Source organism: Tinamus guttatus, unplaced genomic scaffold, assembly GCF_059628265.1.
Source record: "Tinamus guttatus ecotype Peru unplaced genomic scaffold, ASM5962826v1 Tinamus_guttatus_pri_ptg000741l, whole genome shotgun sequence".
Classification (NCBI taxonomy): Eukaryota; Metazoa; Chordata; class Aves; order Tinamiformes; family Tinamidae; genus Tinamus; species Tinamus guttatus.
The window spans coordinates 294,844-318,322 of record NW_028289275.1 but is presented as its reverse complement, the minus strand read 5'-3'; the positions used below and the strand labels follow the sequence as shown (position 1 = coordinate 318,322).

At 41.3% G+C, this 23,479-nt stretch overlaps 1 protein-coding gene across 2 annotated transcripts in view; it reads left to right on the top strand.

The window, feature by feature from the left end:
* The window catches only part of ST8SIA5 (ST8 alpha-N-acetyl-neuraminide alpha-2,8-sialyltransferase 5), a 35,217-nt gene that overhangs the window by 8,535 nt on the left and 3,203 nt on the right, over positions 1-23,479 (top strand). Inside the window, exons 2-6 of one of the 2 annotated variants that reach the window (XM_088537275.1) lie at positions 4,723-4,830; positions 13,064-13,156; positions 16,113-16,199; positions 19,139-19,283; positions 21,967-22,079. In XM_088537275.1, coding sequence (XP_088393401.1) covers positions 4,723-4,830; positions 13,064-13,156; positions 16,113-16,199; positions 19,139-19,283; positions 21,967-22,079 — 546 coding nt within the window. The remainder of the gene's footprint in view (positions 1-4,722; positions 4,831-13,063; positions 13,157-16,112; positions 16,200-19,138; positions 19,284-21,966; positions 22,080-23,479) is intronic. The other variant, XM_088537276.1, reaches the window with a different exon arrangement.

The window sequence follows — 23,479 nt, the reverse complement described above, 5'->3', positions numbered from 1 at the left end:
TCAGCTCCTGTCTTTATCTCCACTTGTGCATCAGCCTGTTACATTGCAGATTCCTGATTTTCCCCTTTCTTATCCAATCTCTTCTTGTCTCTGGTCCTGCTTAGTAAGTGTTTTCAATGGCAGGTCATTTTGGTCACACTATTGTTTAATTTTCCATACACCCTGTGGACACAATGAGTCATGTTGTCTGTTTTTGCAGAAAGAAATAACTGGATCTTCAGCAACATTAACCATATGACTTTCCTATGCCTGTGCGACCTCCCTCTTATAGTCTAGGGACTGTTAATAGTCTAGGGATTCTCAATTTCATGAACATTAGCACACAAGTCTTTAGTTCTTCCTCTGGAGGCCACAAGAATTTTTAAAGGGTGTTTCAGAGGGATTTCCCTCCTTTCAGAAGAAAATGTTGCCATTTGTCTTGTTCTTTGACGCATTTTTATCCTTTTTCCCACTGCCTCCTCCTTACCTGATCCAGCATAAAGATAAAAAATGACATTTTGGGGGGGAGGTGTCCATTTTTGCTTACTTTTGGGTTTATTCAGCCTATCTCTGCTAGATGCAGGATGGGGCTGATGGTGACTGTCACCTTGGAACATGAGTGGGCATAGCTTGTTGGCTGGGATAAAACAAGGTAAGTTAGCAGCTTTGGGAAGCAGGCTGACTTTGGAGAGGAGCCTGCTCTTCCTGCCATCTCAGGCCATCTCTGTCATGGCCGAGTGGCCACTCAGTCCTCGTTACACGTGGGTGCTGGTCGCTGTGTCATTCAGCCACTTGCCCCAGTCTGATCTTGTGCCTCAAAAGCATGAAGATCTGCCCTGAAAAAAAATCTGCTGCATGGCCTGGTAGAGCCCGGTAGAGCCCAGGTAGGATGCCAGCAAGTGCATAAAATCTTTTGGGTCTTCTCCATGTACCAACTGTAGAATGGTTCTCGTGTAAGAACTTTGCCTTCTTGTTCAAGCTGAGTTTTCAGACAGAAAATGAGACGTTTTTGTGAGACACCCTGGAGGTGGCATCTCTGTGACAAGGTGGCACCGCTTCTCGCTGCAGTCTTTCCACTTGTTCATCCTTGCCTGTTCAGAAGTTCAAAAACCCCATAACTGTTTGACATCCTCTGCTATCAACCTCCCCGATCATGCAGTAGTTGTTTCTCGCTGGCATTATGGCTGTTTTGTTAATGTTCTGGTTCTTTTCCACCCTCTCTTTCTACCCTCCCGTTATGCCAGTGTTTATTTCGCCACACACTCATTCAATATTTAGAGCTATTGATCAGGATAAAATTGCTGCTTTGACATTTGCTTGAAACTCCGTGTTTTTATTGCTAAGGCATCCAACCTAGGGAGTTTACTAATACATGGGTGTTTAGACTCATATCTGTTAGGGGTAAGTCTACTGATGTCTATAGACAAGCATATAAGGAATCACTGGTAATGATCTCAAGCATTTTATTTTATTTTATTTTATTTTATTTTATTTTATTTTATTTTATTTTATTTTATTTTATTTTATTTTTATTTCATTTAATTTTATTTATTTGTTTTATTTCCCAGTAATCTTGTTAGGAACAGAGTTAATTCAGGTCAATGTTTTCAAATGACTCATCCTCAATTTCCACTCATCCCTAATACTACAAACTGTTATTTCTGGGAGTTGTTCTAACAGGAGGAATCGGTGCAGCAGATTCAGTGCAGGAGGTTCAGTGCAGCAGTGTGGGCTGCAGACTCTCAGAGAGACCATCCCATGAGCTGTTTTTCCTGTGATGTGTTTTGTGCTCCAAGTCCATGTGATGTTAAACTCTTGAGTTCCTGGGGACCACCACATGGGCTCCCTTCTCTGCTCGTACAGCATCAGGCACTTGCTGCTGACCCCAAGCTCAGCCAGTGACTTTGTCATTTGTCCTGAGTGGGTAAGGGGAGAAGATACATAGCCAGACCCCTGCTTGCCCTCATTAGGTATTTCTGTGCCTTAATTAGATCCCCCATCCTGCCATTTCAGAGCTAAGTATTTTAAGCTGTTCCTCATAAGACATATCTACCATTCCTCAGCATTAGTCTTCCTGATCTCCTCTTGGATCTTACCCAAAATGCTCATGTCCTCCTTTAAACTGGCTTCCTCAGCCCGGTGCACAGTGTTCCCAAAAACGTCCTGATGAGAGGGCATTCAAGGGTGATTGTATCATTTCTTTTGCTTTATGAACAGATTCTGCTCTCTGCCTCTGAGCTTTTGCTTATCTTTGCCTCCAACTGTTAGCTGTGGAGATGTACAAGGAGAAGGAACCTTCCTGCGTGTTTTAACTCCTCATTCATTCCATGCCAGAACCTTGGCTGTGTTTTAGGACAGCTCAGCTCTGAAGGGCACACCAATATTGACTGTCTATCATCTGGATTATTCCTGCCCGTTTCAGTTTGCAAACAAGTGTCATTAGCCCAAATTACTAATTTAAATCCAATTAAAAAATCGAAACTTCCTCCCCCCAGTTCTACTATCCCTTCTCATGTATCATTCACTGCTGCCCTTACCAGCTAAAACATATTTTTAAGGACATACCTTTAGGTACCTTTCCACAAGGACATACATATTGAAATTAAACAGTTTTCCTTGAGGGTTATAAAGAGCAGCAAAAAAAAAAAAAAAAAGTGTTAAGACTGTGGTGCACAGGAGAGAATCGTGAGTGTTTATTTCACAAGGCTAAAAGTGAAGGTGTCTTCATTTAAGTGACGATTTTCTCTTATTTCTTAACACTGATGTTCTGCTCAGAAGTAGTCACCTCGAGCAACCTCAGCTGATAAATTAGTCAGAGACAAGTGGAAGATGAGGGACTCTCTGGCCAATCCTTATAGTCAGTGGAAGGAGAGAGATCATTCCAGGTGATAATTTAAATCTCAGGAGAGGCTGAAGAGAAGTCTTTGCTTGTTAAATATTTTGTGTTCGATCTGACTCTCTTAAATTGCTCATTGAAATAGCTCTTTCCAAGCTGAAGGGAAGCTCTAACTGTGCAGTGTCATCTCGTTTTGCTTATAGTGATCAGTATAGCCCTTCCACTTGTTCTGTATTACTCCTGATCTTTAGGAAAGCAAGGGAATTGCATTCATATATTTAACTAAAAAGGAGTCAGAATGAGTCTCCTATGAATAAAAAAATGGCTCCAGCATTTGGAATAGTCACATTTTTATACTTTATTTATTTTTAAGCAAAATTTTAAAGCTAAGGAAAATGCAAGGCATGAAAATGCATTTAAAAGGTTCAGAGGATGCTTTTAATATATTTCATAGTGCTTTTCTTGCAGTTCTTGAGGTGGGTAGCAGCTTAGCAGGCAAGGGAAGCATTTCAGAGTTTAGTTCATTATGGCCTTCAGTTCTGAAGAGACTCCCTTCTGCTTTCAGAATTCCTTCACACCACAAAACTCTTTTCCCCAAAAGTCTGTTTTCAATAGAAAGCAGCCAAACAAAAAGATTAAAAAGCACAAAATGCAGAAGACCAGTCCTCAAAAATTCTTTCAAAATAGATAGTTTTCAAGAGGGAAAATGGCCTTTGTGGTGGCCTGCATTCTTCCACAATGCAGTACAAATAAGCTCCTGCCATATGTTTTTAGAGCCGTTCAGAGCTTTTCCTCTTTCAGTTTTTTTGCTGCGGGAAGCAAAGATGCCCCATTTTAATGCCGCAGGTCTTTCCCGCTTAATTTCCTGTGCAGATCCTGCTGCCAATTCGGCTCGAGGTAGGAGATGGTCTCGAAGATGCTCCAGTCCCTGTAATCAACTTTCTGAACAAGAAACGTCGCCAGGAGCAGGATGCCCTTCGCTGCGGGCAGAGCGGTTGCTGGCAGATCATTTCCTAGCTGTCCCCGTGCGGCCCAGCCGGGGCAGCAACTTGCAGCATTCGCAGCACCAAATGTTCACAGCTCCGCTGCCAGGCTTCTAAAATCATGAAATTGGGTTAAAACGGAGAAGATTAAAAATAACAATCTGTAAAATTCATTTTCCTTGACTTCTGAGCCAAAGGAAGGATTTGGCTCTTGCTATCTAATGCTTCAGACCCTACTTTTTAAAATATATGTGAGATTCCTACCCAACTGCAGTTGGTTGTTTCCAGAAGATTGCAGGCCTCACAGAGCTTTCTGTGGATTTTTGAATGTTTGGAAATCAGGGAGTAGTGGTGATTGTGGTATGCATTTGCTTAAAAAAACTCATCTTCCCAAAGAAGGAGAAGAATTAGTATTGTTTGACTTGCGCAAGTTATCAAATATCACAAATAATTATGAAGCTTTTGTTATCATGACCAACAGATCTAGGGAAAGACCCAGTCTCCACCACCTTTAATAAAAACTGTAGTTGTAAAATTCAAGTTTGGGGCTCTCCCTCTTTGGCCCTATGGATCCACTGCAGTTTTTTGTAGTGCATTGACCTTTTTGTGCTTGTGTCTCTGGGAATTAAAATTCCACCTTTTGCCAGGTATATATGTGTTGCTGCTGACCTCATATGATTACTGGTCTTCTAATTTGGATGGGGAAGCTGATGATGTTTTGCAGCCAAGGACTCATAGAATTTGGTTCCAAGGAATGAAAATTAATCATTTGTGGGAATACAACCTGTAATTCTTGATATTTATTTGTTGTTTTCAGTGAATGTGTCATATCCGCAGTGTTTAAAAAGAGGACATAAGATCTCATGCTGAAAGAGTTAACCTAATGAATGATATCAAACATCAACTGCCTCGTTTTCTTGCTAGAGGGCTGCACTTTAGCTGGCAGAATGGAGAGGAATTGGCAAATTGGACCGGCACCATTAATTTCACCGATGACGGAGCAGTGAAGAGTGGCAGTGGCACAGGCACCAGGTACCAACCCCTGAGGGAATAACTACCCAAAATCTGGCCCTAGGCTTTCTTTATGGGAGAACATATATTGTAAGAAAGATATAGTTCCATTTGAAATCTTTCCAGAGCCTAGTTTGAGAAAAACATTTTAGCAAGACAAGATCAGAGAACTTCCTTTATTTATCCTACTCTGACACTGTTAGAAGAAGCACGGATTTGCTGTTGCATATTTTGTACTTGATAATTTGTAGAAAGACTTTTCTGACTTTAAGTATCTGAGGTCTAAGGAAACTCCATGTGTGGTAGGAACCTGGCTGTGCCTATGGTCACCTGGGAAAGCTGCTGAAATGCTCCATGGATGTCACAGGCCATTGGCACAAATCTGGGGGGCTCATAATTCCACGTCATCCTGGAATTTCAGTTTTATAAAACTCCCTTGCGGGACAAACTGTTTAATTAGCAGCTTTGGCATAGGAAGCGCTCCAACACGTTTGTCTTGAAGAGCAGAGAAACCTTAGTGCAAAGCAATATAAGGGGAAATCTCTCTGTGCATGGTTTAAAAAGTGACTTTCAACATGTAGTACTAGTACTCACAGTCTCTATTGACTTGAATTTAAAGATCCTGAATCATGTGAACCTGACTAGGTTCAGTAAATACCAGGAAAATCCCAGAAATTGGTAAGTCAAGGAAAAAAATGAAAAAAAAAGAAATAGATGTTGCTTAGATAAGGATAGGTCTCTGTGGATGATGTCAGTGATCCCATCACAGTGTATTTTGAGACCGTGTGCCCCACAGCTGCGCTGCTCATAGCGTTCCAAAGACAAGTGGAAGTGCAGAATCCGACCAGGCTCCCGGACCTCCTGAATCCGTGCAGCAATTCCTGGTACAGCTCCGTGCTGCAACACGATCCTGCGTTGCTGCTGCCTGCTGTGCCACCGGTTTAACCAGCCGAGGAAGTTTTATGGAAGGAACCAACTTAGCTGCTGTTTTAGCCCAGAGCAAGGGAAAAACAAATCTGTCTGTCTGCCTGTCCCTACTTCTGTTGCCTCATTGCATCTATAGTTTGTATATTCAAAGTCTTCAGTTCGAGCACTTGGGGTATCAGAAAACTGAATGTGACAAAGAGAGATTGTCTTGCTGAGATGAGAGAATTAATAAATATAGATTCCTCCCTCTAGGCACCCTTCAGAGAGGCAATTGAACTGTCACTCAGTGCGGGGTGAAGACAAATCCCTTGATTGCAAGGTACATATAAGCTATGAAGCACTGAGCTACAATACTATTCTCAGTCTATTTAACCTCTTCAAAGAGTAAGAGGTTCAGGGTGTAGGTGCCTTTTATGCAAATGGACTCTTGCTTCACAATTCAGGTCTAAATTTCGAATGTGGTAATGTAAAGATGCAAAATTCAAAGTTAGCAGCATGTTAATAACTGTGGAAGTGAAAGATATTCAGAGACTGAAAAGGACCTGCCCTAATTTGTCTGTATATATTTACAAGTCTCCAATGACAGATCTAAAGGGCATAAAACTTACTCTGTGTTAGCACATGTACAGTCAATACCTTTCAGTGCTTGGCTCTGCAGTTTATCATGGGTTATTACCTCCTTGCAAAAGGTTTGTTGTTTAAAGATATGAATTGAAATAGATATTGTGACTCTTTTTAGATTATAATTCAGCACTGAATTGATGACCATTTCATTAATTTATATCATTTATATTTTTATGGGTATACAGGAACACAGTCATACATTTGCACTGTTGGCTTATGTGTACTCTATAACAGCTGTTTATCTTTTAACTATATTACTTAATATTTGCTGTAGAGACCCTGACATCTCATTTCTGTAAGATCAAAGCGATTTATTAGATGAAAATGTAGTACTTCTAAGGAAAAGGCTTAGTGCGTGAAGAAATGCATTAGAAATTGTAAGAAAGTCAGGCTCCACAAGATCAGTGGCCGTATCAAAACCAATGAATAGGGAAGATGATTAAATTTTGCACACAGAGGATCAAATAGCTCACTAAGTGAAGAACTTCATGTTACCTGAGTGGTAATACAGAAGTCTTCTGCAGCCCAAGCGTCAAGAGATTAACACCTACATTAACACCTATACCTGACTCAGTATCTGTTAAAGTCAACAAAGAGTTTCTCACTGATTTCAGTAGGAACTTATTCAGACCTTTTAACTAATGTACAAAGTTGAATCATGGCTTGTGATTGGAGTACAGAAAATGAGTCTTACTCTGAGAGTAGACAACTCCTCTGTGCCAGAGAAACCAAGCTGGCCAGGGAGCTTCATCCCAATGCATTAGGGTAATCTTGCTTGGATGCAGTTTCACCCAGCTATTCTTCATTTAATACGGGTTTATTTGTTGCTGGTTATATGTCAGCCATTGCTTTCCATGGCTATTGCTCAGCTTTCAACCTTTTCCTCTGTAGCTTGCACAAAACCTTAGAAATCTTAGAACATCCTTGCAAGTGATTAAGTTAAAAAGTTCAATGTGGTGCTGGTTACCTGAAGAAAAAAATATCAGACTGTTTCGTAGATCCTCATTTTCTTCTTCTCTGTTGCCTTTCTAATATGTTTTGCAATTTACTGGGATTATATGACAAGAAGCTGTTGAAATGGTTGGGTTATCATGTTCTCAACCTCTTCAGTTCTTCTGAGGTGAAGGTCTTGTGAGACTGCAAGAGCCTTAGATGGGTGAGCGAAGAAGTGAACATTATGCTTTGGTGCCTGTTAATTTGTACATTCAGTTTTCAATATGACAAAACTGGAGCTATGTCCCCAGTGGCAACAAAATAGACTATCTAGTCCATTGGATTCATGTTGTAGATTTTTTTTTTCAAGAATGTGCCTAAAGAATTAAGCCTTCAAACCTTATAGGCCGGAACGGTAGCTCAGGATGTTCCTTAATTTGCAGTGCTGAACCCATAATACAAAGCTGCTAAAATCTTGAAAACCATAAAAAAAAAGCCATTGCTGGCATTAGAAAAATAAAATGTGTTGTTCAGATGTCAGTGTTATGTAAGTGTCGTATATATGTCATGTGTTATGCCATGCCTCCCAGGTGATAATACGGATAACAGGATCAGAGGCTTCTAGCAATCAGAGCGATGGGAATGGAGTTAATTACAACAGCCAAAAAGCAGTATATTCAAAATAGGGGAGTCCTGAAATGACATTAGTAAAATAGGACTCCCTGCAGCATGTGAGGTGACCCAGAAGCACGGGCGCTATGGGGTTACATCTGTTTGCTCCAGGAGGATGATCTGCAAGATGGGCCTGTCCCAGCACGGGAATGAAGTGCACGAGGTTCCCTCATCTTTGCTGTCACCAGAGCTGTTTCTGCTTTAGTTCCTGCTGTTACACCCACAGCTGCTGGAGCAGAGGTGTCTTGGAGAGCGTATTGGACTGAAATTTTGAAGCGGCCTTGGTCCCAAACAAGCAGATAGAAGAGAAGAAGACAAATCTGCATTGGCAGGAGTATATGTTTAGTCAGTTCTCACTGCTGATGATTGTGGGCGGCTGAGCCAAACACTCCCAAATGATCCACGTATTGAGATGTGAAGACAGGACATCAAAATCAGAATGGCAGCGAGCAGCAAGTGCCAGTTTGCCAGGAGCTTTCATAGTCCTGGTGAATAAAGATCCTCAGGGCATCACAGCTATCATCCTATCTGTATGGATGCGTAAATTGTCTGTGAAGTCATGCAGCTAGATCAAAACAAGAATGTAAGAATAGGGACATCTCTGAGATTTAACTGATGGATTCATAATTATTTTAAAAGTTATTTGGGAGGGATGTAGAGCCATCAATGAACCGCTTTTAAAAAACAGAAATATAAAAGTCTATGAGTGATCAAATGTGGATTTAAGTCTACTCTGTGGAAGCATTTTTTGTTGTTATACATAAAAATCTTTAATTTTGAAATCTGCAGGGAATCTTGGGAAACTACTTTTCTTGGGTGTCCAGATGTATATCTGATGCCATCTCTTACCAGCAAAACCCAGCAAAAACTCTTGATAATGTGAAGAAACAAATCTAACAAACATTTCAGAATATCCTACGCAGAAGATCAGGAGATTCATGAATTAATAATTTTTAACTGCATCTAGGCAAATCTCTTGGGAACTGTGAGCCATGTTCAAGCTCCTGTCTTCTGTTTGATTTCTCTGGTTCTTCTGGAAAGAAATACAGGCTAGAACCAAAGACACTAATTTTATCTTCAGCTTTCAGGCACTGGATACTGTTTTTTCTTGATCTGTTTTATGGAAAAGCTTCCTGCCACTAGGAATTTCTTTCTGGTGTAGTATGTCTATACTCAGTCACCATACTTATAGATTAAACTTTATAAGCCTCTCATACTTTTTGGCATCCATGTCATTCTTATAGGTCTTTTCCTGTTTCTCTACACTATTTTCCAAGTTGGAAGACCAGAACTGGATGTAGTAATCCAGAAGTGCTCTAACCATGTAATAGAATGAAAAAAAATGTTTCACCATTTTCTCCTGCTTGATCGCTTCATTCCTTTAGTGCCACATTCCATTCCTAGCCATATACTGAAAGATCGTGATCAGCTGGACCTGTACGTTTACCTCTGATTTCTGCAAATTCTGCCTGTTTCCAAACTCATTTATTCACCTCCCACTGTTAAAATTGTTCTTAATTATTAATGGTACCACTTATCTTTGTTAAGAATTCACTGCTATATGCATACCTGTAAAACAATCATTAGTGTTTCCTAAATGCCAAATTTTAAATCTAAATTTATTGTGGAGACCTTGTAGCATTTGAGATATTCTTGGTGAAAAAACTGTTAATGCCAATGCTATTGGCTTCAGCAGTGCAGGAGCCAGGAGGGATATGGCCCATCCCTTTCTAGATTTGTTGCCTTGTAGGAGGAACTGGTCGAAAGGTTTCATTAACGCCTATGGAAGAAGCCTATAGCTTCTTCTGCCTCCCGCTCCATGCCCGCAGCAGCTAGTCTCTCTCTTCAGGCTTTCAGGCACCAACCAGCTATAGACAAGTCAACACAGGCTCTCAAGCTGCAGAAACAGCACATGCAGCAATGTGATTTCTTTTTCTTTCTTTTTTTTTTTTTTTTTTTTCCCCTATCACAGCCCTAGAGGAGTGTAAATTAATCCAGGAGACATTTCTGCCTCATCTGCCAGTCTGCGAGTAGGGGTGTCATTTAACAACAGTTATATCCACAGGTGGGATTTTTTGGCAAGGAATGATATGAAGGGTCATTAACTTCTCAGTAGTAATCCTGCAGTCTGGGCAACAGAATCCCAGAATGGTTGAGGTTGGAAGGGACCTCCAGAGATCATCCAGTCCAACCCCTGCTCCAGCAGGGACCTCCAGAGCATGGGGCACAGGGTGGCATCCTGGGTGGCACCACAATGTACTCCTCCTCACCCACCTTCTTGCTATGTGGTTACATGAATATCATATGCTGACTCTACTGGGTCAGTGTGAATCCCCACATCCTTTGAAAACTGTACTCTTGTAAAGTTACTAGACTTGGAAAGTGAACCTAGGCTTGGGGCTGACCATGGATCTGCCTTTGCTGATGTATGCAGGATCTGCTAATTGGAATGTTCTCCTAGTATACTAGCACAAACCTGCAGGGCTTGGTGCATTTTGTCTCATCTTTAGTCACTGGATAATGTGTATTTTTGGAAAGATCTTTGTTTTTCCTGCAGGGGAAGTAGAATCCTTCCTGCACTACTTAGTTCTCTTGAAGCCTACATGCTGCAGCCTCCCCATGAGCAGTGCAGAATTGTCCCTGGAGGAACTAGCAAAACAGGAAGGCAGCTTGTGCAGGTGAAAACAATCTCTTTTAAAGGATGCTTGACAATTATCCTCAATTATATTTTAGTACTTTTTGCAAAATATCAGTGTCCCAATCCAAGTGGTCCTTGAAGGCAGGATTTAGGTCCCAAACCTTTTGATTCATGCAGCATGATAAAGAAAATACTACTTTTCATCAAAGCAGGACAAACCTGACTGCAGGTGATCAAAGACCTGGGTGTTATAGTAGGTAGTGGACTAGGAAACCAACGCTGCCTTTCACTGGTGAACACAGTAAAATGCCCAGGTATAAGTGAGATTGCAGTGAGAGGCATGATGGTTAGAGAAGAAGAAAGTCTCAGAATGGAAAATTACAAAGTGAATAGGATTTCGTTTCTGGGCATTCAGTACTGAGGGCCATAAAGAAAGAACCTCTTCCCAGTGCGTGTATCTTATGTGATGTTAAGTTGATCATGGAAGAATGCTCTAAATTAGGGCATGAGAACCAACCTGAATGGCCTTGGAGCTGCAAGTTGTGTGTAATGTCAAGTTCTGTTGGAAACTACAACCCCTCATCGTGTGTAAATGTTCAGTGTGTCCTAACTCACTTGTAGTTTTGTTCCCTATTTTAAGGAATCATGGATTTCTATGCTGATAGGTTTTCCTGTAGACTTACGTTCTTGAAGAATAAAAGTTATTTACATTGCACCAGAAGAAGGGAAGGCAGTGCTGGGGCAGGAAATTTGGAAGCTACCATGTAGACTCCTATAGTATGGATATAAAACATGGCTGTCATTCTTGTAAAGCTCAGATGATACAGACCTTCTCCATAGCAAAACGAGTAGCATAGTAGGAAGGGTCAGTGGTCACCGATCAATAACATAAATCAAAATAAACTACACTACGCCCTTACTTCCTAGCTGGGTGTCAAACAGACTGAGGAAGACTATGGGGAGGACAGCTTCCATTTGTGCTAATTAGGCTTTCTGACAGGCTAGTGTATCTTCATTCACCAGGAAATACATGATTTTGAGTGGGAGTTAAAAGGCAGAACCGGCATTCAAAACGCAGGGAGTGGGTGAGACTGAGCTTCTGAGAGAGCGCGGTGGGCTGGTTTCCAAGCGCTCCCGGCAGGACGGGGATCTGGGCCCTGCTGAGCGGAGGAGCTGGATTTAAAGGACATCTGCAGTGGCGGAGGGAGGCCCGTGTTCCTTGCGTCAGAGCCTCGTGCTGAGCGAAACCTGCATCCTGGCGAAATACAACGAGAAGCTCTTCTGAAGGGACAGGACGGCCAGTGCCCCAGGGAGCTGCTTCTGCTAATCCGCCTCAGTATCTGAGACGGGGGAAATGTCGAGAAGCAAATACATAGTAGAAATACTTCAGGGAAAAAGAGTGGTAGAATGGATTATCCTTTCTATCTGTTAATTAGATGCTGTCTCATGGATTAGTGTTATTGTCGCATCATTGATGCTTGCACCATCAGTACAATTAATGCTAAGGAGGCTTAATGCATTGCTGGATCACAGAATCCCAGAATCCCAGAATGGTTGAGGTTGGAAGGGACCTCTATAGATCATCCAGTCCAACCCCTGCTCCAGCAGGGACACCCAGAGCAGGGGCACAGGGTGGCATCCAGGCGGGTTTGAAGATCTCCAGAGAAGGAGCCTCCACAGCCTCTCTGGGCAGCCTGTTTTAACAGTTTAACCAGAAAAGTAGGCATCTGTGTTTTAATTAAGAGTTGCATTGCCATTTGCAAAATACATGAGCATCAAATCCTTTCTTTCTCAAAAGCATTCTGATTTTTTAACAAGGAACTCCTGTTCCTCTTCCTCTCAAAATGTACAAGCCGAGAGAAAGTTCAGTTGTGTATAAGTGTGCAACAGGTTGCACAGACAGGACGCAACCTCCAACATTTTGCTTTTATCTTAAGAACAGAATCTAAGGAAAATTTTATTAAACCCTCCACATACGTACACTGAGATACCCAGAGGCTGGGGATGATATTCCCTAAACGATTACTATCTTTTCCTGCTTTCTGTTGCAGCTGCCATGTGCCGACTGCTGGGAAACCTAGCTACGTCTTGCTGGTGCCTGGGACATGAAATCTGGAAACATAGCCACATACAACCTAAACAAGTGGCAACTGATTCAAATGCATTCTAATAACTTAGTTCAGATTAACTACATGAAAACCACGATTCTCTCCTTTGAACATCTTATAGTTCACATTTGAATTTCTAAGGGGATGGACAGGGTGGACGGGGGCAGTTGTTCTGTCATCATCAGTGATGTCTGTGCTTTTCTTGACATACTACCCTGCCTTTAGGTCAGCCAGTGTAGTGTTAGGTTAGGCAGATCACAGGTGACAACTTCAAGTACATTTCCCTTGATGTGTAAGATATGTTTGCAAGTCTAGGACTTACTTATAACCTTTGTTCTTATTTCTCCTTCAGGTATTTTGAGTTTTATGAAGGACCATTGGAATACAACTCCACAAAATGCCTGGAGTTACGGCAGGATATCATTGCAGTGAAGGTTTTGTCTATGTAAGTATGAATGAATGTTTGCAACCTTCTGGTAGGATAAAATGATCACTTACAAGGTTGTCAAAGGTGCAAGGCTAAATCCCATGGAAAGGGATTTCATCTCATCAAAGATTTCTGAGGTTCTGTTATATGTGCAAGTAGTGACATTTCAGTATGATCTGAGGTCCATTGGAAATTGTTGGAGGCTTTTCGCACAAATTGAGGAATTTCCATCAGGTCCAGTATCACTACCTGGAATTCATAGATTCATAGAATGTTAAGGTTGGAAGGGACCTCTAAAGGTCATCTAATCCAACCCCCCTGCACACGCAGGGTCACCTAGAGCACGTGGCACAGGACTGCGTCCAAGCGGGTTTGGAAGATCTCCAGAGAAGGAGACTCCACAACCTCTCTGGGCAGCCTGTTCCAGTGCTCTGGCACCCTCACTGGCAAGAAATTTTTCCTTAAGTTCCTGTGGAACTTTTGGTGCTTCAGTTTGTGGCCATTTCCTCTAGTTCTGTCGGTGGCCACCAGTGAAAAGAGGCCAGCACCATCCTCCTCACTGCCTCCCTTGAGGTACTTCTAGACACTGCTCAGATCCCCTCTCAGCCTTCTCTTCTCCAGGCTGAACAGGCCCAGCTCCCTCAGCCATGAAATTAAATACCATGTTTGTAATATTGGCTGTAATAGGCCCTCTAGTGAGGGTAATACAATGGTAAAAACAGCTAGACAGCTTACAGTAAATGCCCATCTAGCCTAATACTCTGTCATTGACAGTGGCCAATAGTGAAGGCTAAGAAAGGAAGCAAAATGAAGTAGAATCCTTGTAGACACTGGCATGGGGACTCCCTGAGCTATAGGTGGAGTCTATACCATCGCAGTCAGACTCACAAATGTACCTATTTTCTATTACTTTGTTTAGGTCTTTTCTGAGCCCAGTTATACTTTTGATGTCCACAGTCTCCTGTGACAATAAGCTGCAGAAGTTAACAACACATTCAATGCAAAAGGAAGAAACTGTGATTCTGACAAATAATACAATATCCTTATTTTATTTTCTTTGGTCTTATAAGCACATTAAGGAAAAAAGAAAAAAAGAAAAAAACTTTGCCTGAGACATAACTGTGAAACCATAGAGATGGAATGAAACAGATAAATAAGGTTGCCCATAGAGTTCAGGCATTCCAGGGTTTAAACAGAAAAAGCAGGATATTTTCATGTTATCCTTTTATATTTTTCTGAGCTAGATTCTCAGAGTATGCTTAATCTGTCACTGTGTCTAAAACCCGTAGTTTTCATATTTAGTATTCTTGCCTACAATCCACAAGACTTACTAATGCCTGTAAAATGCTTTGAGAATCTCAGCTGAAAGGTGCTATACAAGTGCATCAGTCTTAATGAAAAAAGCAATCAAAGCAAATGGAATTTGTTGCTCCAGGTCTACACGAATTCTGAGCATATCTCCCTCACTCGCTTTGTGCACAGAAAAATGTAGGTTACGTCCTTGTCTTCTGTTTATGGTACTGGATGAAGGATACACAAGTAACGACTTCTCACTCCTTGCTGACTTGCATTGCTTAAAAATAAATAGAAGGGGTGAGAATTTGACACTTCTGCCAATGTTCTGCTGAAGATAGTGAGTTTTGTATTGCATTTCTGTATACTTATCAGATGGTAGAGAGGATTATTCATCTCTCTTCATCTTATCCAATGGCACATAGATGTTTGTGGACTCCCACTCATTTGGATAGAGTCAGCCTTGCTTGTACAGTTGACACCATTTCACAGGGAGCTCTTTTTACTATGCTGGATTCTTCTAACATGCTTGCAAAATATCTACATTTTCTAAGTCAGCCCTTGCGGTAATGGAAGTTTTCTAAGATAACATGCTCCCGTGAGCCACGGAAAGTACAATATGACCTAATTCCTTTCTGTGACTTTCACAGACTGGGAAATCCTAAAGTCTATTCATCTAAAATATATAATTATCCTGAAAATCTTTGCTTTGTTTAGACATTCAAAGCACCCAGACCTGAAAAGAACACATTAAGATCTGTCAGTCTTTTAAGAAATCTCAGATGCAGTACGTGGCATTGCTCTGTAGCTCTAGATGTTTGCAAGGCCTTAGTTATTTCTGTTGTCCAAATGTGGAAGAGTGTGTGTGAACTCTAAAGTAGTAATCAGTTTCTTCAGCTTTATCCACTTCTTTTGTCCGGGAGATTTAAGACACTGACCTTTACTTGCCAGATCTACAGACATATTTTTTCTGGGTCATATTTCCATGAAATTACTAGCTATTAAACAACTTTTCATTGCCTTAAGTGCATTTTCTGGAAGTTCCTCCACTTGATGGCTTTCCTCAGGCCCTCACCCAGAACTGAAGCCTGCACTTGGCTGTAATGTTAAATCCGTGGCCTACAAGGCAGCTTAATCAACCGAACGCAAGTCTTTAATTGTAATACATCAGAAAAGACTGTGAGGAAGAAAATGAAATAAAAAACTAATAGGTTGTAATGTATCACCATGAATCAAACTAGAAAAAGTAGATGTGACACTGATACATCTGAAGACATATTTATTGAAGAGAGGAGGAGGAAAAAATCCTTATATAAAGAGGTTTCTCTGTCCTCTCACCCTCACACACACCTGCCACTACATGTACTATCCCAGTTGTAAAATGGATTTCCCAACACCTGTTTTGTAGGATGGATTTATATACTCCTCAAAATACAAGGAAAGCCTCCAATAACAATAGCTGGCAACCACATAAAGCATCTTGTCTACCAGTATCAACCTTGCTGGGTCTTCTTGCTAGAGCACGAGTTTTCCCCAAAAAAACAATAGTTGGCAGACTTCTTCCCCAAAAAAACAATAGTTGGCTAGTTTCCCCACACATGGTCCCCAGACTGCAGAGAGTGAAGGAATTGAATGCCTTGTAATAGAGTGAATTTTGATTTTCTTTCTTTTTTTCTTTTAGGGTGAAGCAAACTGAACTGTTTGACAGGTGGAAGAGCCTACAGATGTGCAAATGGGAGATGAATGTCACAGAGGCTAACTTATTCAAGTAAGAATGGTTCACATTAATGAGAATAAGAATTACTTTAGTCTGACTTTAGCTTGTTATAGAGAGGGGAAACCTTCACATGAATTGCCAGAGTAGGCAATATAACACTACAACTGAAACAGAATTGTCCATTTGAATAAATATCAACTTTTCTTACTTTCGAAAAAGTCAACAGCAAGTGTGAAAGAGAGTTTTGGGGGCATGTGGGACAGTTGTCCCAGCAAAGGCAACGAATTTGGCATTGGAAAGGCCTTCCTGAGTATGATTCATGCAGAAGTGAGTCTGGAGCCAAGAGCTGATCTTTACACCTCATGCATTTACCCATGGGCCTAAGTCTGGCGGTGTAAAATGGTGATATCACTGGTAACACTGAAAATTTGGTCTACGAAATTTTCAAACTGGATTTTTGTGTATCGTGTATAATTGTATATAATTTTTTGCATAGCGTACTGACACTGTGTACTCCTTGAATATCTTTAAATGTTTCTTCTAGTCTTCGGACATCTTTTCAGTTTGTTTCTGTAATACTTTTATTTTTGTATGATGTCCTATTTGCTGAAGGTCTTATTCAGCATGTACAGGATTATTTGAGTACGTACAGTGAAAGCAGATTATTTCAGAGTAGGTGGAATATAGAATGGCTAGTCTGTAAGTCACTGACATGATTCAGAGCTGCTGTTTAGAATAAGGCCCTACCACTTTCTCCTTTATTCTCTTTCATGATTCCAGGTACTAGCTATTATGAGTTGAGAGAATGGGAGAATGGATATCCTGTGGAAATACTGATTTAGCCCTTAGCATTATTAGAAGTAACTGGTAGCCCCAGGTGGAAGTGTCATAGCAGGTTTTCCAACATGAACTCCAGTTGTGGGATTTCTTTGATGTGTTTTTTTTTCTGAAAAAATATCCGATAGGCAACAATCAGAGTCCACTTGGCAAGGGAAGAGCTGACCAGAATTAGAGTTTACTATCCTGGTCAAGGCTTAAAGACTGCTAGGAGTGAGAGCACTGGTTTTAATGACTGTGTACAGGGTGCAGTGAGCATGCTGAAGTACAGAGCTCAGCCTGGAGGTGGGATTGATAAGAAATTACTATCTAGGTCCACCTGGAGGACTACTGCTCTCTCTTAGGCCACCAACACTGACTACCAACGCCAGCACTTTAATCAAAGTGCCCCACTCCATCCTGCTCGGGGTACTGTGAGAAAGAAGAGATGAAATACTCCTGTCACTGGCTAAATTGATTGATCTCTTACTGCTTAAGATTCTGACCAGCATCTAGATATATATAATCAATTCTTCATTAGCTGTTCTATGAAAAGTAATCACAGGAATCAAGAAAACAGGGAAGTTTGGAGTCTGTTTTGTTTTTGTCTTACGGGACAGAAACATCAGTGAGTGAATGTGTGAGGAAACTGTAGTCCCATAAAAGCAGAGAGAAGTCTCAAATTTGGAATTAGACTAGTAGATGCCTTAAAGTTAAGTGCTGGGCCTCATGTGAGATGGAGGGAAACCAGGAAGGTTGAAAGGCGGCCATGAAGAGCAGCAGATGGGAATGAAGCATGAAAATCACACTAGCTTTTGTAACTTTAGAGAAAGAAGAACAATTTCCTGGACAATCTTCCATGAGAGATCCGACACACACATTAAGGAATGTGCCTCTGGAAAATTAGTTGGACATTAGATCAAAAAACTAATGAAGAACTAATGAAGAAGAGTTTTTTTAATATCTCAAACTTGACAATGCAGTTCCATTACTTGCTTATAGTTATTTATTTACTTGTTTATTCAGAATTATTCATCAGTTCACACAGTATCAGTTGTTGCCTTGATCTGATCCTCATACTGTGTCATTCTCCATGAGTCAAGTATATAATAGTAGTTGGGCATGACAGAAATGTTTGTGTAATCCTGTGTTTCCTTTCTGATACTTGTAATAAAATTGCACTGGTTTATTTTTCCTGCTCTTAAAGGGGATACTTACTCTGGAGGTATGGTATTTAATCCAGAATATGTAAGAGCCATTTGGCTTTGTCTTTCAAGTTCACACCACATTTATTTTTCATTAAAGTTCTAAGATGCATTGGCTGAGAAACAAACTGGCAGTGGAGTAAGAGTGGGATGGCTTTCAGTTACAGCATTAATAGTAGAAAGGCATTCATGGAAAAATGGGAGCTAAGAAATGGACCCCTATTTGACAAGCTGCTCTTCCTATTTAAGTTTCACAAGAATCTTATGGAAAAGAGGTCAGAGCTGCATTTTCACCCCTTTCTCTCACCCCTTGAATTCCCATTTTTAAGATTTCATTTTTTTTTTTGGTGTTCCATTGAAATACCAGTCATTTTGTCATAGTGAAAATGAAAATCTGGTCTATTTATCTGAGATTCTGCAGTTGTAACCCTGTCCATTCTCTTTGACACCAATCTGTCTGTGCTGTATCATCCCCCTCAAGGGGATATGCAAGCTCAAGGGCAAAACCAAGGCCTTTAGAAGTCTTTTCTAATCAAGGTGTACCACGTTCCACTGTGGTAGGTGGGTAGTGTCTTTACGTATTGCTGTTTTTAGGTCCCTGCCCTACCTGGCTTCTAGATCTCCAAGTTTCCTGCCCAGTGCCCAGGGAGTGATTTATAGAAGGTACAAAACCTCTAAGGCAGAGAGGGCCTAATTCATTAGCATGTTTTTTTCCCTGGGGTATGGAAGAAGCTCAGTTTTGTGGGCTGGAGCAGAGCAGAATTTGCACATGCATTTCCTGCAGCCTAAAGCAGTGCCAGTACAGAGGTCTCATCTCTTCTAGCTTATCATTTTATCTCTTGTACAGTTAAAAAGAAGTTTTGACAATGAATGCCATGTCAGCTGCGTTTCAGAGATATTTTCCATTCTAATTGCAACTCTTAAAGCATGTTATCAGCTCCTTTAATTAATCTCTTCTTCATTTTACAGGTCTACTTTGTCAAGATGTTGCAATGCCCCTGCCTTTCTGTTCACTACTCAGAAAAATACTCCCTTGGGGACTAAACTGAAGTATGAAGTGGATACTAGTGGAATCTTCCATATCAACCAAGAAATCTTCAAAATGTTTCCGAAGGTGCTTCATACCTGTATCTATTTGCAGAATCAGTTTTATTCTACTTGCTGCATTAGATAAAGTCCCATAGCCGAGCATTTAGCAATTCACTCTTTCACATTTCTCTGCAAGCATCATTGCTTATACTGTGAATATGTTTATTTCCCATATGATATTCCAGTTCATTGTCCTACTTTCTAACAGTCGTCTGCTCTAATACAAACTAGCATGTGTTTTTCTGGAGAGTATTATTGACCAAACAACAAAGTGACTAATGAAATAATTTAGGAAATATGGATAAAATACCATTTACTGGGCAGCACTTACTGACTTGTACAGGTCTCACCTACATACGTTAAGTTCAACATTTAGGGTAGGTTTGCCTTTTTTGGCATGACCATTTTATAATACATATTCACAATCACTGACTATTTTTATCCTTGCTTCTGTTTGCGGCTTCTCCGTGAACAGGCTGCAGAAATGTAAATGTATGTATCATAAAGGTTACATTTTTAGAAATAATCCTTGACCTGATGGCCACTGAAAGTATTAATATTACAGGCATTGGGCAATTCCTATTACACACTGTGATTTATGTGCAGAAATAGGCTTATATGGCTACTGATTTATCATGAGGCACACTTTCTAAATTTAAAATGGCATATTTGGGGGGATAACTGAAAATCATTCCTTTCTGAAAGTCAGGAAAATATCCAAGTTAGTTACAAAGATTTCTGTTGCTCACATTGCCCTTCATAGTCTCCCAGATTTTAATGTGGTTGTCTTGTGAGCACAACTGAGAGGCAGGGCAGTGCTCTTATCTAAATGTGCACGTGGGCAACTGGAGCAGAGCGAGGGAAAGGCTCGGATCCAGAAAAGTACCTTGGTGTCTGGAGACATGTAAAGCACGACTACATCTAAGTCCATTTGTACCAAAGAATTTTGCAGTTGGGGACCGCTGGATAAAGCACAGTCAAGTTTAGAAGCCTCTCTACCAGGGAGCTGCTGCTTTTCTCAGACGGCCGTGATTTCAGGCCCTCTTGCCTGAAGTCTTGTCAGTGCTATGGAAGGATTCTGGGAAAAATCACCTAGAAATGTCATGCCACGATTGCATCTCCCTGCAGTATGAAATTATTCATAAAATATGTATCTACCAAAGGCAGTGCTCTCGTGCTTATATAAGCGCATCTCTACATATTCATAATATGTAGCTCGGCTCAGTTTTATGTCAAAGCCCTCTCATTCTAATGGCCCAGTTCGTTCTCAGGGATGTGCTTATAGCTCTCTCTGGCTTGATCAGCAGCTGCACATGTGGGTTGGAGGGCAGAATTTTGCCCTACAGTTTACAGAAGGATTCACCCTCTCTGAGCCTGAAAAGGTCCCTGACCAAAGGCTCTAGGCACTGCTGTTAGCACAAGTGATAATTAATAATCATTAATGGCATTAGCACAATCTGTGAGGAATGTGTAGCAAGCACTAGAATTTGCACTAAGTTCTGATAGGTATCTGTAATACTCTGTCTGGCCTAGAGAGACCTCTTGGGTTCTGCAAGCTGCTCGGGGACTGTGTGCAGGCTTCTGAGAAGCAGGACCTGAGCCTGAGAAGTGAGCAGCTTGCGGGCAGCTCAGAAAGCTACACTTGGGGTACACTAATATTATGGCTTATGCCCCCGTGTGGAAGTCTGAAGGGAAAACAAGCCTCTAAAACTGCTTCTTCTATTAATAAATCTGGACAGAAATGGGTCATTACTTTTTCCTTTTGAATTAGTTGCCCATAGCCCATCTCTAACTGCAAAGACAATGAGCCCATCAGTTCGTGTACACCAATGTGCACGCCAGAACCAGTGTCAGCTTCCTATATTGCAATGTATTTCATAGAATCATAGAATCATAGAATCATAGAATGCTTAGGGTTGGAAGGGACCTCTAGAGATCATCTAGTCCAACCCCCTGCATACGCAGGGACACCTAGAGCACGTGGCACAGGACTGTGTCCAAGCGGGTTTGGAAGATCTCCAGAGAAGGAGACTCCACAACCTCTCTGGGCAGCCTGTTCCAGTGCTCTGGCACCCTCACTGTCAAGAAATTTTTCCTTAAGTTCCTATGGAATTTTTGGTGTTTCAGTTTCCGGCCATTTCCTCTAGTCCTATCAGTGGCCACCACTGAAAAGAGACCATGACCGTCCTCTGCACTCCCTCCCTTGAGGTACTTATAGACACTGATTAGATCCCATCTCAGCCTTCTCTTCTCCAGGCTGAACAGGCCCAGCTCCCTCAGCCTCTCCTCATAGGGCAGATGTTCCAGGCCCCTGATCATCCTTGTAGCCCTGCGCTGGACTCTCTCCAGCAGCTCCACATCCCTCTTGTACTGTGGAGCCCAGAACTGGACACAGTACTCCAGATGCGGCCTCACCAGGGCTGAGTAGAGGGGCAGGATCACCTCCCTCGACCTGCTGGAGATGCTCTTCTTAATGCAGCCCAGGATTCCATTGGCCTTCTTGGCCACGAGGGCACACTGCTGCCTCATGGTCAACTTGTCATCCACTTGCCATCCATTTCCTCTTGCCTAATAATATTTCCTATCACAAATGCAGGCTTTTTCTCCAAGATGCGGTTGCACACATACACACACAAAAAAATAAAAGGGAGGGGGGAAACAACTACTTATTGCCTCTGTGTTTCAGGATACTGACTGTTTCCTTGCAGGATATGCCATACCACCGCTCCCAGTTCAAGAAGTGCGCGGTGGTTGGGAATGGAGGAATTCTGAAGAACAGCAGATGTGGCCGGGAGATTGACAGCGCAGACTTCGTGTTTCGGTAATTACTGTAGCACCATTTCTTTCAGCTATTTTAGTCATGAATAAGGGATTGCAAAGCTGTTCTCCCTCGCATGGAAATATGGGATTTGACCAAATCAATTGTCTGCTTCTTGTGCAAAATGCAATATTTCAAAAAAAAAAAAAAAAGCACCCCCCTGTGGTATATGTTTTTAAAAATGGTTCTTTGGAGGCTTATTTATCCCTAGCTCCACTTGGTTAATCACTAACTTACTTTGCAAAGTTTAATATCCTTGTTCAGCCTTTCCTGTTATTCAGGTTGTGGATTTATTGTTCCATGGACATTAGCCCAGAAGCAGCCCCATGTGAACATGGCTATATTTTCCCAGGGATTTTTTCTCCTCTTTTGTGTGGTACACAGCTTGGCCAGAGCTTAATAATTCGATCCTGGTGCAACACATGTGCCTTGGACCTGTATTTCTGAAACCGTGCTGTCACTTTGGTTGCACAGCACAAGTCACACATTGTTTACTAAATCAGGTTGAGCACCATCTGGCCGCAGAAACCCAAGACATGGATCAAAAAAAGCTAGAAGGTTGAAGATGGTGTCTCTATGTTGTACTTTTCCTGTCTCAGATAAGGAGGAATGTGACTGCAAAGAGCCAGCTCAGCACTGCCACTCAGTCCTGTAGACTCCAGGGTATTGAGGGATACCCAAGTGCTTTTGAAGGCTGCATGTCTTTCTGCAGCTCTTCCCGCCATATCTGGTATCTTCCACATTTTGTGTTGTGGGGGATATACAGCTTGTGTCACCAAGCTGGATGGAGTTTTATCATCTTTAGGGAGTTTCATCATCCTTAATATATAAAGGAAAGATGTTGTTATTATTTAATTGCGTGTCTAATTGTTCTCTGAAACTTGTTAAGCTCTTTGCTTGAGTCATGGCATATGACAGCCAACTCACAGGTTTGTGATGTTTTTTGTAAAAAATGAAAAACCTTTTATCTCTCTTGGTCCTTTTCTGACCTGAGGTACATTGCTGTAAGTCTAGAGTAACTGTACATAGATCAATAGTTTTCTCTGATTTCATACTAGAAAAAATAGGTCAGATTTTGGCTCATCGTCTTAGTAATTTAATTTGGCATCAAATGAGAAATATTTTGTAGGTCCTACCTTCACTGTTAATATTTTCAGAGTCCCTGTTTTTGCCTCTGGGGCCGTCTTTATATAAAGCTAGTGTCCTAATTTTAATTTGTAGCACAGTCCAGACGACATAATTTACTTCAGCTTAAAAGCCTAGTATAAACTATATACATTAAATAATTACAGTAGATTCATTTCTGCTAAGCCGAATCATAACTGTTAGTGTGGTAGAAATGAAGGGCACACCCAGGTGTGACAAACTGCTGGAAAGCACCATCTTAGTTGCCAACAAAATGA